At 37.8% G+C, this 19,602-nt stretch overlaps 2 protein-coding genes across 3 annotated transcripts in view; both read right to left on the minus strand.

The window, feature by feature from the left end:
- LOC111517113 (max dimerization protein 1) overlaps positions 1-19,602 on the minus strand; it is a 471,041-nt gene that overhangs the window by 290,414 nt on the left and 161,025 nt on the right. The window lies entirely within an intron of this gene.
- Positions 4,183-10,264, minus strand: LOC141479910 (uncharacterized). 2 transcript variants are annotated; one of them, XM_074169192.1, is made up of 2 exons: positions 10,068-10,264; positions 4,183-10,007 (listed from the first exon to the last, which is right to left on the minus strand). In XM_074169192.1, exon 2 carries the CDS (start codon positions 9,959-9,961, stop codon positions 4,430-4,432), a length of 5,532 nt encoding a protein of 1,843 aa, XP_074025293.1. In that variant the 5' UTR covers positions 9,962-10,007; positions 10,068-10,264; the 3' UTR covers positions 4,183-4,429. The 2 variants fall into 2 exon arrangements, with proteins under 2 accessions (XP_074025293.1, XP_074025294.1); XM_074169193.1 differs by lacking the exon at positions 10,068-10,264 and having other exon boundaries at positions 4,183-9,011; positions 9,460-9,576.

A 19,602-nucleotide genomic window follows, 5' to 3' on the forward strand; every position in this document is an offset into this window, starting at 1 on the left:
GAGGCCTTTGTACTTACTTACATATATTTACCATCGATCGCTTCAAAAACACTTTACTAACTTGCTTCGAAAGCTTCTGCTGATTCCTTTTCCATATTATCAGTTTCACTATCACTGTCGTCATTCAAATCAATAATGAATTCATTACCACGATTGATATGGAAGTATCCTATCTCCATATAGTATTTTTCAACTAATATTACTTTTTTACACATTTTCTACCATTCTTCTTCGGTAATATTAGATACTTATTCTTCAACTAGCTCTATCACCTTCTTATCAAATTTTGGAAAATTATTTTGAGGCCAGATGCTTTGTTTAAATTTACCCCAAAGCAACGCGATGGGATTGAAAACACAAAAATAGGGGGGAAGTCTCAATATGGTGTGTCCATACTTTTCAGTAATACTCTCAATGGCATAACCTTTTTCTAATGTTTGTCTGTAAAACTTCAAGAAGTTGGATTTGGTATAGTTATCTTCAAAATATAAATTGTTGTCCATTGTTGTCCACTTTTTTATTCTGTACTTTGATTAGCTGTCGCATGTTAGGCGTACATATTTTTGAACCATCAGTCCACCCTTTCGTAACTGTGTCGTGAGTGTCATACCAAGTTTCGTCCAAATAGAAAATTTGCTGTTGTTCTTCTCTATATTTAGTTATTTGTTCTGAGTATTTGTTAGGCAATTCCACTATTCTTTCGCTTTCCATAACTGCTTGACGTTTGTTTATTATTTTAAATCTAAATCCTAGTTTCTTTATCCAATTCTGAAGAGTTTTGTCACAGCAGCTCACGTTATGGCCGGAAGTCTTCAATTTCTTCCTTATGATTTCAATTGTAGTTATCTCATTGCTTTTCTGACAGTCGTATATTGGTTTTTTAAATGATTTTATTAGATGAACATCTGAAGGTTTTGGTAATCCCGCATCACATCGCGTCTTGCGTTCATAAGGTTTGTTTTTGACTATTTTACGCACAGTTCAGAAAGGAATTTTTGTTCAATCTGATGTTGCTTGTAATAGTTTTTTTCCCTCGAAACCAAACTTGATATTTAGATTCTTATATACATTAAAACATATTCTTTGTGTTTCAATATTCAAATGCATCCGAATCTTATTCACTGCGCTATTGAAATTACTACATAGAAAAAAGTCTGCGTTGTTATCACACTCATTATTACTATTAGTACTTGTCCAAAAACGCCACCTTTTAAACAAATAACAAAAATTCTTCAGTTTTTCAGTCCACGTGGACGAAGCGGCATTATTTCTTTGTATTGGTTTTTTGGCCTTTCAGTTCGCCGATAGCTTTAAGAATTACTATATCAGTTACTTCGACTATACCAGTACCGAAGAAACAAAAATTGTAAATCTGATTTTCACGAACGTATTCGATCAATTACCCTGTTTTTCACCCGCATCGGTCCTACATCAGCCAACTGAGAGATAATTAATTTTTAGACGGGGCTTTGGAACATCTTAGTCAGCCATTCTTGATTGATGACTATGGAGCGCGAAACAAATTATAAAAGAACGATGCGATTTTACGCTGCAGCTTATTGACTAGACTGGAATCCTAAGACGGTTGTATGAAATGATGAGGAGAACAGAAAAACTGGATTTATTACACCCGACTAGGTAGTCGGTCAGTTGTATGCGTGCGTTGTTGTACATGAGAGAAATCTTACTCAAAGAATGTAGATTTTCACGCCCGGAAATAACTGTGAGGAAGTTATTTTCAGGCATTCATAGCCGTGATCTGCAGGTTTTAACGCCTGGCATTTCGTCTACTACTGCGGTAGACGTTATCAAAGGCGATTTGGTAACTGTCGCAGTGGCCAAGTTGGTGATTTTGTTGTTCCGAATGACCGTATTTGACTCTCGTTTTGCATTGTAATTGTTTGTTTACTGACAAAACACAAGCAGTACAGGAAAATCCTCAAGGCGCTCTTAGAGCGGTGCCTGTGCACACGTGGTGATTCATATTGGATTTGAATTGTAATCAATTGTATACAGGTGAGAGAATTGTATTCCTACCCGGACATAATCGATTCAACTAGTCTTCCGCCTATGCGTCTATCTGTTCATTTGGATTTTTGATGTAAATATTATTATTATTATTTCACAAACGAAGCTGGAGCTTTCCAATATCCTTGTGGTCTAGTGAAGGATTTTGTAATTTACAACGGTAGAGCAACCAAATCAAGAGCGGGCATCTCTTATTCAGAAATAAACCGTACAAATATTGAATAAGTCATTTTTCGTTAAGTATATTAGAGTTCTCATGTGCGTCTTTTGGAAAATTTCTTCTTTCTGATACTAACCTTTCTATAGCTGCTGTATTCCGGCTTATATCGCTGCCAACTACAAACTACAAACTTTTGTTCATTCATAAATACCATTTTTATTAATCTTATTTTGTTAATAACAATTGCATTTTTTTACCAGCACCAAAATCCTTCAAAAACATTTTTCTAGAGGCGATTCCGAATCGAATGAGCTATCGCTCATATTTTTAGGACCTTTATCTCCATTTTTCATTTTTTTGAACTTGTTGATTAGCCTAACAGCCTTGCTACACCCATTATAAGCAAACTCCTGTCGAATATTCTGTCTAGGTTGAGCGAGCTGCCAAATACGATTCACACACGAACAGAGCAGACGGTGGCGATTGCAGTTAGAAGCACTTTTGGAGTCTGGCCACGTTTTGATTGAAAAACTGGAATAAGATTTAGTACCGTAAAACTGGAAAGGTCCAGATTAGGTATCGGAGATATGAGGCGAATTCTCTATTGGAAATGAAGTTTGGAAACGTTAGCCACTTAAAGGTCGAACGCTAAGAATGACCTCGCAAAGTGCAAACTTCGATAAATTTAGTAAGGTCCGTGTTTTAGTTGCTGATATCATGGATTAGGCGTTAGGGAATGACGATGTGAGTAGACATATACTTGTGAGGCTTATTTCTGTTCCTTCATGAATGGAAAACACCATAAAGAATAGTTGGCTCTCGAAGTGTGTGGAGGTTTGAAGACATGATCATTTTCTCTTGCACACATTACTTGAAAATTCGAAAATCATAAGAAATACCAATTCTATTCATGGAGATTTCAGTTTGCGCAAAACAGTTTTGCTAAGTTCATTAACAGAGGTTTGCTGTGTGAGGTGTGAGCCACAATAAAACCTTGCGGGTTGCGGTGAAGGGTCGAATAGACCCACTCACTTCAGACCTGACCTAACCTACATATAGGAATGGTTGCAAAAACTAACAACAGATGAAGTAAGAAAGGTGGAACAAGAAAAAAATTGAACATTTCTAACCATGCATCAGAAATCAGTATTTCCTAAAAACCCCGACGATAAAGTCGACATGCCCCTCGTTCCATAGAACGGGCATGTCTCGGCATTGAAGTGCAGAGATTCGAACGATTCAACATGATTCTCTGTACTCGAGACGTGTCGCATAGGGGTTTTTTGAAAGGTAGGTGGAAAACAAAGAGATGTACGATGAGATAGACCCCATCGAAACACACATCGGTCACGAATTGCGAACATACATATCGGGATCTGCGTTGGATCTCGTTTTGAATGCACAAAGTTCAGAACACTTGGGGCAACGAAAGATTACATATGCGTCATCAATTCGTGTATCCGATATGAAGAAGCGACGTGGCTATTCATTCGAAGATTTCAACTATTCAAAGGTTTATTCTTTCTATGGAAGGTTAACAAAAACACGACACGTGTTCCGCTGTATAATAACTTCCTCATGTAGGACCTACTTCTGACCGGTACATTCAAATTATTAATTCTAGGCCAGATTAACTACTGTTGTTAGAAATACTCCGAGTGTTGCTAAAGGTGCTCTGTGGTTCTTAGCTGTCCTTAGACATTGTCTGATTGTTTTTGTTGGCATATATATATAGGGTTCACGTCCTTTATAATGTCAACCGCAGTAATAGACAAAACATCAGACAAAAAATCTGCAGGCCACGGACAAAAAACCCGGAAAACAGCTTTCACACATTTTATATAAAGCTCATGCCAAATATCTTAAAGAAAAGACAGCAGCCGCTAGACAGTACTATGTAACTCTACGCAACTACGTCAATGACGCAGTAAAACGTGAAAAAACAGCATTTTTACAATTTGTTTTGAACAAAAATAAAAACAATTCAAAAATTGTTTATATTTACCTAGAAATGTGCACTATTAGTATATCCGCTCGAAGACCGGCACAATGTTTATCGTTTCTGAATATACTGCTATAAATAAAACGCAAACTTTTCCCTTTTTCTTCAAAAGCGGTTTTTTATTCTTCTTGTTTACAAAAACTGTCATTCAACTATTTTTCAAAATGTCAAAACAAATACAAAGTGATTCTTATTCAAATAAAAACTCAACATTCTCCCCCCTGTATTCAAACAATGAACTAGTTTTGAATACTTCCTTCTAATAACTGAATTGGACACAGCTTGGCAACAGGGCGGCGATAAATATTGTCTTGAATCTTGATATCTACGACTCTTACTCTTCCATCTTTTCCGGGGTGTACGTCAACAATTTTTCCTAATGGCCAATTGTTTCTTGGTAGCTTATTATCCATGACTATGACAATATCACCCTTTGCTACATTTTTCTTTTCTTGAAACCATTTGCATCTCTTTGTGAGTGTGGGTATGTATTCCCTTATCCAACGATTCCAGAAATGTTCTGCAAGTTGTTGTGAAAACTGCCAACGTTTTTTCAAATCGTAGTTGATTTCATTTGCATCAAAAGTTATAGGTGGCTTTGCTATGCTAGATGTACCTATGAGGAAATGATTTGGTGTAAGACTTTCGAAATCCTCTCCATCGGAAGATACATATGTCAGAGATCTAGTGTTTACTATATGTTCCACTTCTGCTAGCAAAGTTAAAAGAACTTCTTGCTTAGGTGCTTTTTCGTTCAGAATCTTTTTCAGTCCATCTTTCACCGATCGTACCATGCGCTCCCATATTCCACCCATATGTGGGCTTGCTGGTGGAATAAACTTCCAATCAATTTCCTGAGATACCATCTTCCTCTTGATCAAATCTTCGTCTAAATTTCTGATTATCTCCTTCAATTCTCGGTTTGCTGAAGTAAGATTTGAACCATTGTCGCTCCAAATTGATAAAGGCTGTCCCCTCCTAGAAATGAATCTCCTTATTGCTAAAATCGCTGAATCTGTGGTGAGAGATTCTGCGATCTCTATATGGATAGCTCTAATTGAAAGACATGTGAAGATTACCCCATATCTTTTTTTTTTTCTTCGTCCAATAGAAACTTCCATGGGTCCAAAATAATCCATTCCAGTATAGGTGAATGCTCTAGGTGGTTTCTGCAGTCGTTGCTCTGGAAGTTGTCCCATTGCAGGAACCTGAGGTTTTGTTCTTCTTATGCTACAGAAATTGCAAAACCTTATTGTTTTAGTTACCAGTTTTCTGGCCTGCAGTATCCAAAATCTTTGCCTTATTTCATTTAGAGTTTGTTGTAGACCTGCATGATTATTTTTTGAATGATAAAATTGAACAAATAATCTAGTGAATGTGTGTTTATTGTCTAGTATGATTGGCCTCTTTGCTTGAGGAGAGAGCTCTGTGGAGTTATCTGTTCTTCCTCCCAAACAAATAATATCATCTTCCATATATGGTGACAATTGATAAAGTTTGCTTGATTTTTGTATAGGTCTATTTTTCATCAGAAGATGGTATTCTTGTGAAAAACAATCCTCTTGCACTTTTCTATTCCAAATTCTTTCTGCTCTCTTCAATTCTTCAATTGTCAATTCTTGTTTTTGGAGATTTTTGCCAAGTTGTTTGATATTATGTTGAAATCTGAAAACATAGGCTGTGCTTCTTATCAATTTCATGTAGTCAGAAAATCTTGTGATGTCTGGTAAATATTCAATTCTATGTGAAACTGTCAATAATATGAATTCATGTTTAAGTTCGAAGGTTTCTGGATTTTCTTGAATTTCTTCGTCCTTGTCTATTCTTTTATGTTCCATTGGCCAAAATTCTTGTTTATTGTATAAAAATTCAGGACCTCGAAACCACTGACTGTTTTCTTGTAGATTTATGTCTTTTGTATCTCGAGTAGCTTCATCTGCTATATTCAGATTGGAAGGAATCCAATGCCAGTCAGGAATTTTCGTGTTCTCCTGAATCTCGCCCACTCGATGCGTAATAAAAGTTTTGAACATTCTTGGTTCTGATCTCAACCAACACAAAACCGTTTTCGAGTCTGTCCAAAAGTGTGTTTGATTCACTTCGAATGAATGTTCTTTCCTTATTGTCATTGCCAATCTGGAACCCATTACAGCGGCTTGAAGTTCCAAACGTGGAATTGTTATTGGCTTTAGAGGTGCTACTTGCGTCCTTGCCATCACCAAAGAGACATGAATGTTTTCGTTCTTCTCAAATCTGAAATAACCTACTGCCGAAAACGCTTGCTCACTCGCGTCACAGAAGATGTGAAACTGTAAATCAAAATCATAAATGAAGTTCAATGCATAACACCTAGGTATCTTGAGATCTTCAATTTTCGCAAATACATCAATCAATTTCTCCCATTTAATATTCTGATTATGAGTTATCTCATCATCCCAACCTATGCCACTTCTCCATATATCCTGTAAAAGAATTTTTGCTCTAATGACATAGTGTGCGAGGAGTCCTAGAGGATCATAAAGAGACATCACTATTTTGAGGATCTGCCTCTTTGTTGGATTTTTTCCTTTCGAAATTATTTTTTTCATTTTTGAAGAATTCAAAGAAAACGCCAAATGATCGGATGATGGAATCCATTTCAAACCGAGAATTCTCTGCGACAAATTGTTTCTCTCTTGCAGAAGTTTTTCATCACCCCTAAGTTCTTCTGGAATATGTCTATAAACTTCTTTCGAATTGCATACCCAACCTCTCAGTTCAAATCCTCCTTGTCTGTGGATGAAAATGACTTCCTTCATGAGGCGAAAAGCTTCTTCCTCTGTGTACACACTGTCCAGATAATCATCCATATAATGCCTATTTATTATTCCATTTACAGCTTGAGGATACTTATTCTGGAACTCTAATGCATTTCGATTTTTAATATATTGTGCCGAAAAAGGCGAGCCCACAGAACCAAAAATTAGCACCTTCATTTCATAGGTGCTAGGTTCTTCATTGGAATTATTTCTCCAGAGAAATCGTTGTCCAGCACGATCTTCTTTTCTGATAACTATTCTGTGGAACATATCTCGAATATCTGCTGAGAAAGCTACATCTTTCTCTCTGTATTTGAAAATAACTCCAACAAGAGAATTCAATAAATCAGGTCCTCTCAATAAAAAATCATTCAAACATTTTCCTTCCACCTTGGCAGCCGCATCAAAGACGAACCTCAATTTGCCGGGTTTATTTTCATTTACGACTCCAAAATGTGGCAAATACCATACCTTACTTGATTCTTCATTTCCTTCTATCACTTTCTCTGCATAGTCTTTCTCTAAATATTCTTCTATTTTCTGTTTGTAGGTCATAGCGAATTCCAAATCTCTAGTCATTCTTCTTTCAAGATACTGAAGTCTTTGAAGAGCTTTATACTTACTTTCTGGTAAAGTTGAACTATCATCTCTCCATAACAAACCAGTTTCCCAACTGTCTCCATCCCCTATTCTTCTTGAAACTGATTCTATTATTTGAACTGCTTTTTTGTCTTCTGAATTCATTGATCTATCTTCAGAAATTTTGACGCCAAATGACTCCGTGGAAAAATAATTCTTGATTTCTTCATGTAATTTTTCATCGTAGTTCATCTGATTTTGGAAAATATGAAGAACAGTATTGCTATCTTGTCTACCTCTGAATTCTCTCAAATTTCCATGTGCTATCCATCCCAATTTAGTTTTTGATAACGCTGGCGAGTTCTTAGGACCTTCAATTACTTCTCGACTAGTGATTAGATCCCAGTTATCTTGTCCTATCAACAATTGCGGTTTTGCTTGAGCCATACTAGCAAAATCTATATATTCCAGATGGCTCCATTTTTCTTTTAGTCTTTTTCCATCAACCGTTTGCCTAGGAAGATCCATGTCTTTCACTGTATATGCATTTTCCATCTGATAAAATGTGGTCCTATTTTTGTCAGCTATTTCAAAACTTACTTTTTTTGAAAATAATCTCTTGCAAGTGTCTTCGTGGGTCCACTTCAAACCTAACTCTGTTTCTTCGCCAACGAGGTTCATCTTGTCTGCTAAATCTTGATCAAGAAGAGTTACCGTTGAAGCTTCGTCAAATAATGCATAAATTTCAAGTTCATTCTGAGAAGATCTTATTATAACCGGAGTGATTTTCAATAAAATTTCTGTACTGAATGATTTTGTGGTGTGAGCAACTATTTCTAGACTAACAGTATCATTTTTCTCCTTATTTTTATCAAATGCGTCATTATGAAGACTTTTATGATGTATTTTTTCACAGTTGTTTACCCCACATTTCTTTTTGTTACGACAAAATTTTATTCTGTGAGATGTTCCCAAACAAGAAAAACATATACCATTACTTTTTACGAAATCCCATTTTTTGTCTATCGAGAGATCCAAAAAAGTTTTGCATTTATCTATTATATGTTTCTCTTCACACATGATACATTTGCGAACTGAAGTACTCTTCTCTTGAGAAGTAACAAGAGTTGTTTTGAATCTCTCTTTATGAGGCTGATTTTGAGAGAACTTACCAGATACCTGATTTGTAGAAGGCTTACCCACATTCATAGATTGAGCGTAGCTTGCTGCTTCCGACTTTCTCCACAGCCACTTTTTAAATTCTTGTAAAGTGCTCTTACCATTCTTCTCAAGTACTTTTTCACCCCATGAAAGCTGCATGTTGTAGGGTAACTTTTGTAGAATTTCCTCCAGAATTTGAGGGCAATCCAAATAGTTCTGCATGTTCATGGTTTCTAGGGTAACCACCAGATTTGATACATCTTCCGCAAAATGTGTCAGAGACCTGAAATCATTATTTTTCATTATAGGAAAATTCTTGGCCTTATTGACCAGACTTTTCACAATCAAATCTGCTCGACCGTATCTACTAATCAAAATGTCGATAATCGGTTTGATTGATGAAATAGATAACAACAATCCCTCCACTGATCGTCTAGCATCCCCTTTCAAAGCTTTCCTCAACCTACACATATTTTCTTCATCTGTTAAACCCAATAAGTTAGTTGTTGAAAGGAATTGTTGATAAAAACTTGGCCATTCAATAGTTTCTCCAGAAAAAATTGGTGAATCTTTGTCAATTGATTGTCTCGCCAACAACTGCCTAATTTCTGCACCTGAAGCTTCTTCATTTTTTCTATAATGTGTATGTCTTGCCCCTGTATTATTTTCGAACGAAGCCCTTGTACTATTAAGAGTATTGTCAATTTGACTTTTGTGGAACGACCTCTTACCTGTCATATTCTTGACGTCCGTATTTTGCAACCAATTACGCACTTTCACTTCAGAATCAACAGAAGAAATCTCGTCATCTTTTGAATGATGTGAATTTCTGAACGAAATGTTGTCACGTTCCGAACGGTATGTATTACTTACTCCCAAATCAAATTTCTCACTTAGTCTAGCTTTTTCTAATGCCAACCTATTTTCAATCATTTGCTTTTCCATTTCGAACTGCTTAGACAACAATATAGCCATTTTTTCGTCAGCTTTTACCTGGACTTCCATGAGTTTTCTCATATAAATACTTGCATTGGATCTCACAGATAAAGATACTAAAGCCGATTTAGACTGTGCACCATCATTTCTACTGCTTCTACTGGACGAGACTACAGATAACTTGTCTTCTGTGGCATCGCGTTCAGCATTGTCAACTTTTCTAACTTCGCTGATGGTGGTGACATCCTTTTTATGACTCTCGCTTTTTGCTTTGGCAGTCTTGCTACGTGTTTCCATTTTGCCGTTCTCTAGGCTGAAGGACCAGCACAATGTTTATATTTACCTAGAAATGTGCACTATTGGTATATCCGGCTCGAAGGACCAGCACAATGTTTATATTTACCTAGAAATGTGCACTATTAGTATATCCGCTCGAAGACCGGCACAATGTTTATCGTTTCTGAATATACTGCTATAAATAAAACGCAAACTTTTCCCTTTTTCTTCAAAAGCGGTTTTTTATTCTTCTTGTTTACAAAAACTGTCATTCAACTATTTTTCAAAATGTCAAAACAAATACAAAGTGATTCTTATTCAAATAAAAACTCAACAAAAATGATATGGAGAAATCTTGCAGATTGAGGTGTTACTACAAAATCATCCTCGCAAACCAATAGCCTGCCAATTGAACTACGTAGACCTGAAGAAATCAATGACTATTTTTTAAACGTGGCTGGACATTCAATAGTAGATAATGACACTCTTTCATTCTATAATAATGAATTGAACGCTCCTATGAACTTTTCCCTCACCGATATATGTGATGATGATATTTTGACTGCTATCAAAGAAATAAAATCTAATGCTTTAGGTATTGACAATATAATATCAAGATGATTTCTTTAGTGATATTCGTTCGTTATGTTACCCGTCAAAGAGAGGGTCTCAAAGACAAATAGTAGAAACTCAGTATAGCTTTAGGCTCACTCTCGATAACGCAGACATTGACTGGGTAGACAGTGCTAAAAATCTTGGCGTAGCTCTTTGTCTTTCCATGAACATGTGACAAACATTTTCAAAGTATCATTCTTCAAACCCAAATCGCTATATAAATTCAAGTATCAATTATCAGAAGAAATGAAACTCAGGTTAGTTAAAACTCATCATTTTTCAGGTCCTTACGTCGAGTTGATACAGCTCCTCCCGAGTCCACTTCACTACTCCAATCGAGTAGAGTAAGATTGGAACGGCAAGCATATTTGTTGCAGCAACTTTGTTCTTCCCCGACAGTTCCGATGACCAGATCTGTCGAAGTTTGTGCTGATACTTGCCGCGAAGAGAGTTTTCCACTGCTGTTACCTCTTGTGAGTGGCGTTGTTCCACCCCGAGGTAAGTATACGTCTCTCCGGCATCCAGATGGTGTAAGATGCTCCCATCTACGAGCTGCACATCCTCTCCGTAGTCCCCGCATCGTCCTCTTTCGAGATAGACCATTGCACATTTGTCTATCCCGAATTTCATACCGATATCATGCGTGTACTCTTCCACCACCCTCAAGGACTGATGGAGATCCTTCTCTCCAGAGGCATAAAGTTTAAGATCATCCATATAAAACAGATGGGTGACCTTGTGCCTCCGGTTTCCGGGGGTGCCACAGTTATACCCTCGAGTATTTCTGAGCGCAACGGATAATGGCAATAGTGAGATGCAGAATATTATTATTATTATTATTATTATATCTGCTTTTTTCTGGCCTAGAGATAATGTTTACATTCTCAGAGCAGATATATTTATTTCAGGGATAAGTATGATTATCTGGTGTAGGATATTTATTTAAATGATTCCGATCGTTCATTAGATATTGGCAATTTTTAGGTCTATTGATTTTCATATATTCCACAAGGTTCAGTTTCAAATTCCTTCTCTGGTTTATGAATTGCTGGACCATCCAGCAATTCATAAACTACTGATCTAATTTGTCTGTTTCATGTTCAATGTTTTACATAGTTTAAACTGATAGATCAGTCAAAGCTCGCATGAAAGAACACAGAAACAAATTCCAGAATGGAAAAATGAATTGAATTTTCTCCAGATGCTCAGACTGATTCCAAAATAAGTTGCCTGCAAAAGATGAGATGAGTTAAAAAAGGGGTATTACCATAATAGGAACATTCCGAAATCATGATCATTTATTGCACAGCTAATCCAGACACTCACAACTATGCTGAATTGCTGGAGAATGAATTCATTTGGTAGTAGTCGTAGGCAATTATGATTTCACACAATATTATACGAGTAAAGGGTAGTAAATACTCATTCAGTTTAAAATCTTTCTCTTCCAAATGTAATACGCCATAGTCGTTGTTGAATCTGTGTTCATCTGCCGAATGATAGTTTGCAAATGTTCTTCCCATTCAAGAAATTATCCCTATGTTCTTTTATTCTTTGAAAAAAAGGTTCTTTCTGTTTGGCCAATATACAATTTTGGGCAAGAACCAAGAACGTTATGAAGTTTCAAGTATCTGCCATTTTCATCACAAAACTAGGCAGTTATCAAAATAATAGTTCCATTTTTAGTACTTATGTTGTAATTTTCATTACCTAGACATTTGATGGATTCAAAGAGTTCATTTCCTGAATCAAATCTACATTGTCTAAAATCATCTTGAGGGCTAGAATCAATTCAAGAGTAAATGAACCATCAATTTCTCTTGAGTATGCAAATCCATTGTCATCATTTTTTTCACGACACAAAGCACGCAACCGTATCTCAGTACTGACTAATATAATCAAATGCGAACAGAAAAATTAGGACAAGATACTTTGTATGTAGATTTATTTGAGTGACTTACTTTTTCTACTATCAGGAAATTCAAACCAGAAGCAGTTTCATTTTGGTAATTGAGCTTTTGCGTGTGATGGTGCTCTACCGAATGAAACTTACTTGTATATATTTTTATTATTTTTCTCAGAAGTAATGAACATGCGACGAAGTGATGAAAAGATAAAGTTGAAGATGGTAGGATTGAAACTAAAGCGATAAGAATCCTGCTGGGTTCAGAAATGTATGTATTTTATCATTTAGCTTCAAATCAGTATGCTTATGAGACAGACAAATCAACAGATCTAGCCCTATTTAGGGTTTCCAAGAATTTGGGTAACGAAGCCGTCATTTGTGAAGCTGGAAAAATTAAATGAAAGATTTGAACTCACCTTTTCACTTGTTTTCTTCAAATGGCTCCCGTAGAAAATTTCCACTCTGTTTGAGTATCCAAACTGTCATATATTATTTTTTATACAGTGTATCTCATAATTTTGTTAATAATGCCATAGTTTCGTCATGAAAAGAGTTACAGATATAAAACTAAGTCAGTAAGTAAGTAGTTCCCATCGGATATGATACACTTGTGCCAACGTTTTTGCCAATCCTTGGAACAGTTCTGATTCATAGGCACACTAACTCACTGACTCAGTCACTGGCTGACTTATTGACGCACTGATTGACTGACCGACTGACTCGCTTACTGATTTATTGACTGACTGACGCACTGACTGACTGACACACTGACTGACTTACTGGCTGACTGACACCTACCGACTGACTCACCAACCAACTGACTCCCTGTCTCGCTGACCGATCGACTAACTGACTGACACACTCACTAACTGACTCACTGACTGAATGACCCACAGACAGAATGAGTCAACGACTGTCTGTCTGACTGACTCCCTTACCAACCGACTGATTGACTCGCTTATTGACTCACTGAATGATTGACTCACAGAATGACTGGCCCACCGACTTAGTCACCAACTGACTCTCTGACTGACTTCCTGACCGACTCAGTGAATGACTCGCTGAATAATTCACTGACTGACAAACTGAATCACTCACTGACTAACTCACCTAATGACTCACCAAACGACTGACCCACCGACTGACTAACCAACTGACTGACTCACCGACTGGCGCACTGTCTGACTCACCGACAACCGACTGACTCTCTGATTTACTCACCGACTGACTGATTCAATGACCGACGCAGTGACTGGCTGACGACACACCAACTGACTGACTCACTCAATGAGTCACTGACTGACTGACTCACCAACTGATTGACTTACTGATCAACTGATTCACTGACTAACTGAAAAGTGAATCGTACAGCCGCTTGCGTATAACCTCACCGACTGACTCACTCACTGACTCACTCTCTGACTGACAGACCCTTTCAAGCAAATCTGGGTCTCCGTTGATGCCATTCAGCAATTCCCAAGCGGTACTCATGCGACGGTTTTTGATTAAAATTCGCTTCAGTTTCCAAATGAATTTTTCAAATACGGTCCTGCCTCGCAAATTATCGTCGCGCCGCTTCAGCCCCGCGTCTTTGATCTATCGTTCTCCATTTGCATAAGAAGAACGCTTTACAATAACACAAATTACGAGATGGTGATTCTCTGCTTGAAATATTTTGCGTTGACTCTTATTAACATCTATTGTAGTCTAAAAAATGGACCATTAACATTTCAATTCAGTGCGAGCAGTATCGTGCGGTTTCGCGAATGTTTTGCATATTCCGTTGTTTTGGGTATTGGAATGGAACACATATTCCATTCAGCTTTTGTTATTGCTCTTCTTTTGAACGTTTTTCATTGTGCGGAGTTGCGAATACAGATTTATACTCGTGGAGTTCGGGCCATGGAAAAAATCCACATATTGCAATTTCTATTATTAAACTGAAACCCTGAAAATTGATGTTTCAGTTTATCGGAAAATATTTTTTTCAAATGTATCTATGAAAAAACCCAGAAAACCAATAAGGGAACTTTTCCGTCTGAACCTATTCAAAAACTGTAATATTTCCTTCAAATTCTGTTTGGTACTGCTCTGTATCAGATATAAACAGTCAATAAACAAATTATTTTCAGATTATAAAACTCTGTTTCAAAAAAACGAGGTGAATTTCCAGTTTTCTCAAAACATATTCAATTATTTATCAATTTATATTTACCCCTTTTCGTTGATGCTGTTCAATATTGTATAAGTGGGTACTTATTGATTGACTGAGACTCTTACATTAACTTACAGCCGAAGCTTGAAATATGCAGGTAGGTTTTTTGTATAGCGTAAATGAGGATTAAGAAAGAGTGTCAGGAATTTCCGCTCGCAAGGGGAAAAAAGAGGGAACATAATCGATTCATTATCTTTTCCAAACTTTGTCTAATGTGCCTTCTAATAGGTTAAACACCACATTGAACTACAAATTGAGGTTTCACACTGAAGTTCCATTCATTTTACGAACAAAATTCAAAATAGTCATTGACGGTATAGGTTTGAGAGTTTTATGTGTGAATGCATTCAAAAATTTCAGGATTTCCATCGAAATACTCTGTACAAAACAATTTTTCTGAATCTTGGAACAGTAAAATTCAATTAGTTAGATAATACATTAAAAGCATTGTCAAATAAAGATTTTTGAAGCTTCTTACTGAAGAAAATTCATCTATTTCAAACCTGCATAAAACCAAAATATTATTCAAACTTGATGGTAAATATGAGGTTGCATCCCCACCCTTATATCGTGAATACACCCCTGCTCCGATGTCGGGGTTAATTTATTAAAAATTGCTTTGCAAATTAAGACGTCGTTTTCTCTTTTTCGAGGTTATTCCTAATGGAGGAGGAAAAGTCAGCGAGCCATTAGCAACGCTTTTTCAATCTCTAATGAACTTCTTGCTAAGATAATTTTAATCTGAAGTTTTAATGATAATTGAGGTGGAATTTATTCCTCAGTTTAATGAAACTCTTTCGCAATTTTCCCGTTTGATGTTCGTTCTATCTTTCGCGGGGTGGACAGCGGATTCTTTCCGAGAGTTTTGACAAATCGAACAGCTCAACCGCGAAAGATGGGAAATATCGGAGATCGACTTCGTTCTTGAATTTGTCGAAGTTTGTGGGATTTCTTGATCGAATTGGTCGCTCGAATTGAGATACCACAGATGAGTCTCTATTTGAAAATGAAAGGAAAGCTGAACAGGCTCAAACTCAGAGATGACAAGAGACATTTTTGCTGAGGCAGCAGTAGTTGCAATTTCACTGTATTAACATTATTCACTTGCATTCTTCGAAATATTTTTTGTGGAGGAGTGAATATTTTCAGCTGTTTCTCTGCCCTCAAATACTCTGAAAAATTAACGGAGTCAGTTCAAGGGAAAATAACACAAGTCAAAAGAAATAATGATATTTTCAATAGAGGTAGATTACAGTGGATTTGGAGATTTTGTTGATGTTAAGAACTGAAATGGATCACTTCCCGGGCCGTAATGGTGAATTAAGTAACAAGCCTGGAAAACACTGTTTTTTTGGATGAGTTTTTTAATTCATTGGAGTGGATGGTAACATTTACTACCTGTGTTGGCCAAATTACCTGTGTTGACACAACCACCTGTGTTGGTCCGATTACCTGTGTTGGTCCGATTATTTGTCTGTGTTGGCCAGATCAATCGTGTTGGTTCAATTACCTGTGTTGGTTTGATTACCTGTGTTCGTCCTATTACCTGTGTTTTACCTCAGAGCTAGTACTAGAGTGCCACCAACATTATTCTGACGTGGGTTAAAGGGCACGACAGAAGTAAAGGTAATCGCATTGCCGACTATTCAGCCAAGGAGCAGGCTGGACCAAGAATTTTAGGACCCAGTGACAACTACGGCCAGATGACTTCGACAATTGCGGAACCAGCCAAACGTCACACCCGTGTTCAATCCCTAATAAAATGGGATGGAATCAAAGGATGCGGTGTTGCCAGTATTACTCTGGGCCACCCTAGGAAGCTGGCGCCGAAGAAATACCTGGCGATGACCAGGAAAAACCTACGCTCAACAGTAGGATTTCTGACTGAAATGGATTACTTCCCAGGCCGTAATAGTAAATCAAGTAACAAGCCTGGAAAATACTGTTCATTGGAGTGGATAGTAACATTTACTAACCAGTGTTGGCTCAATTACCTGTGTTGGCTCAATTACCTGTATTGACACAACTACCTGTGTTGGTTCGATTATCTATGTTGTACCAATTACCTGTATTGGCCCGATAAATAATGTTGGTTCGATTACCTGTGTTGGTTCGATGACCTGTGTTGGTTCTATTACCTGTGCTCGCCCCCTTACCTGTGCTTTCCCGCCTTTTTCGTTATACCTGAGATTTCAAGTGCTAAGTTTATCTTTTAGAGTTGTGCGATCTGTTTGTTTTTGTGGAGTGACAAGATTGATCTCCACGTTGCTGGTGATCTTTGCACGTACCTTTAGGTCGCTTTTCAATCTCGATATCCTCTCTGATTGTTTCATGGTAGTTTTCATTGCTTGCTAGGGACTTTGTGTTATCGGAATTGATGGTGTGTTCTGTCGTCATTACGCGATGGAAAAGAGAAGATCTGGTAACTTTCTCCTGCACTAATATTAAGTTTTGTGTTCATCTTTGCGTGTGTTGATTCGCCTATTGGTCTGGCCGATGTAAGTCTTGTCCCAGTCTTGACATGGTACTTGGATCTGATCTGATCTTTTGGATTACGGAGCATGCCCCGTAATCAGGATCAGATACCACTTCACATTTCAATTCTGTAATTAGTGAACTTGGTATCAAAAAATACTGAAACAGGTATCATTTCCATACCTCTCAACCTCCTGATTATGAGCAGTTTACCATTGGAGCAAGTAAATAAACAGTTCTCGAAGTAATTTTCAAGTCAGATTCAAATATGCAGTATTTTAAACACCGAAATGAACCTTTCTCAATCCATCCATGCATTAATTCCAAAACAAAAGAGGCAAATCGCTTTTCTATTCGGCTTCTCCGGAGTTTTCATTGAAATTTACGACGGTGCCAAGTCAGTAAAGCAAACGGCGCTCTTTTTACTTTCATATATCTTGCGTTCCGAACTTCCACCCCACGGGTAATCTGCTATTTAATCCCCCAGACGTACAAACAACACCCGGTTGACTTAAGAGGTAATCACACCAACGCCCAGATGAGAGCGGTGTTGCCGATACTCCTAAAGAAATAGCCTGATACTGGATTTGTTACCGGAATAAGTGTAATTCAATTATGGGGTCCTCCAACAGAGACTTTCAAACTTTGACAATTGCAAACGGCCGTCATGTTGAAGCTACATCTGTCAAAATAGTTGTCATTCATTCAGTTTGTTTCGCCGAATCATCATGGACGGATATAGCCTTCAACAATACATTCAAATGATTAAACTGTTTCACCAAAATGGCTGTTTTTTTCGAGCAACATACCGCGCGCTTTGCCTATTTCTCAGTTGCCATAATCGTGCTACGTCGACGAAAAGCAAGATCCGCCGAAAATATTTCCACTGTTTGTGAGAGTGTGCAGGAGAATCTGAGGCAGTTGATTTCACAAGAACATTTAGCAGACCGTAACTTGAGCCTGCATCCGTACAAAATTCGACTGACGCAAGAACTGAAGGTGAACGACCAAAGACGATTTTAAAGCCTTTTGAAGATGTTAAAATTCTTCTTGTAGGTCCGGTGATATCACTAGGGAACAGGTTGGCTATCTCTCTCAAAGAATCTTCCAGCGGGACTGTGGTGAACAAGGACACAACGTTGAAACTGACCAGAATATCACTTGGCTCTTCATTTTTTCCACGAAGTCTGTTGAATCCTTGACGTACCTAGTTGTTTTTCCAACGTGAGGCTGGAGGATGGATGCAAGCTGTTTTGTTTGTGTTTACGTAGGCGAACCTGTGCACTCACTAAGGATCTCAACGGAATCTACTTTTTATGTATCTTTGGAAGACCATAGAGCCTTGACGGGACGGCTTCTGATCTTAAGATGGTCTTCTAAGTGGTTTCCGACAATGATGATGATTTTATAAGACGGTTCGACAGACAAAAGAGATCCACTATAAGCTACGGGGGTATACCGGAAAAGTTTATATCGGTATCACCAAAAGATTCATGGGTAAAAGGCTGAATGAACATCGGAGAAACTGTAGATTAGGTCAAATAGAAAAATCGGCAGTAGCGCAACACACGTTTACTGAAGGTGATCATTCGATACTGTTTGAAGATATGAAACTTCGTACACCCGATCTTGGATACCACAGTTGGCTGGTACGGGAAGCCATAGAAATCCATAAACATACAGAAAACTATAACAGAAAAGAGGAGGCGATAACCGGATTTGGAATACCATACTGAAAGAAGTTTAGGTGGCAGCAGTGCAACGCAATGTAACAGGTAATAACACTCCTGCTGGAGATGCTAAGGTGGCAGAAGTGCAACGCAATGTAACAGGTAATATCACTTCGGCCGAAGATGTTAAGGTGGCAGCAATGCAACGCAATGTATCAGATAATAATTGTTCGGCCGAAGCTGAGGTGGCAGAAGTGCAACGCAATGTAACAGGTAATAACACTTCGGCCGAAGATGACACGGTGGCAGCAGTGCAACGCAATGTAACAGATAATAACACTTCGGCCGAAGATGCTAAGGTGGCAGAAATGCAACGCAATGTAACAGGTAATAACACTTCGGCCGAAGATGTTAAGGTGGCAGCAGTGCAATACAATGTATCAGGTAATATTAGTTCGGCCAAAGCTGAGGTGGCAGAAGTGCAACGCAATGTAACAGGTAATAACACCACGGCCAATAACAACGTACGAATTAGAAAGTCGGGCTACCTGTGTCAACATAAATTCGGCTTATGAACTAGAAATCACTAGTCATAAGTGATCCATCAGGATAAATAGACCTCTGAAGAAGCCAGTCACTCTTGCTAGCCAGATGCAGTTCCAAACGAGGACGGACTTCAAACCCGAACGAAGATCGTTACAGTGGAAATCTTGGCCGCGAAAGCCTTAACCAGTTTACCATAATCTATGCCATCTGTCAAATTCAGCCTGATTTATGCGTC

The sequence above is a fragment of the Leptinotarsa decemlineata genome, unplaced genomic scaffold, assembly GCF_025532065.1.
Source record: "Leptinotarsa decemlineata unplaced genomic scaffold, Ldec_3_MD MMD2_P_RNA_scaffold_5, whole genome shotgun sequence".
NCBI classification, from domain to species: domain Eukaryota; kingdom Metazoa; phylum Arthropoda; class Insecta; order Coleoptera; family Chrysomelidae; genus Leptinotarsa; species Leptinotarsa decemlineata.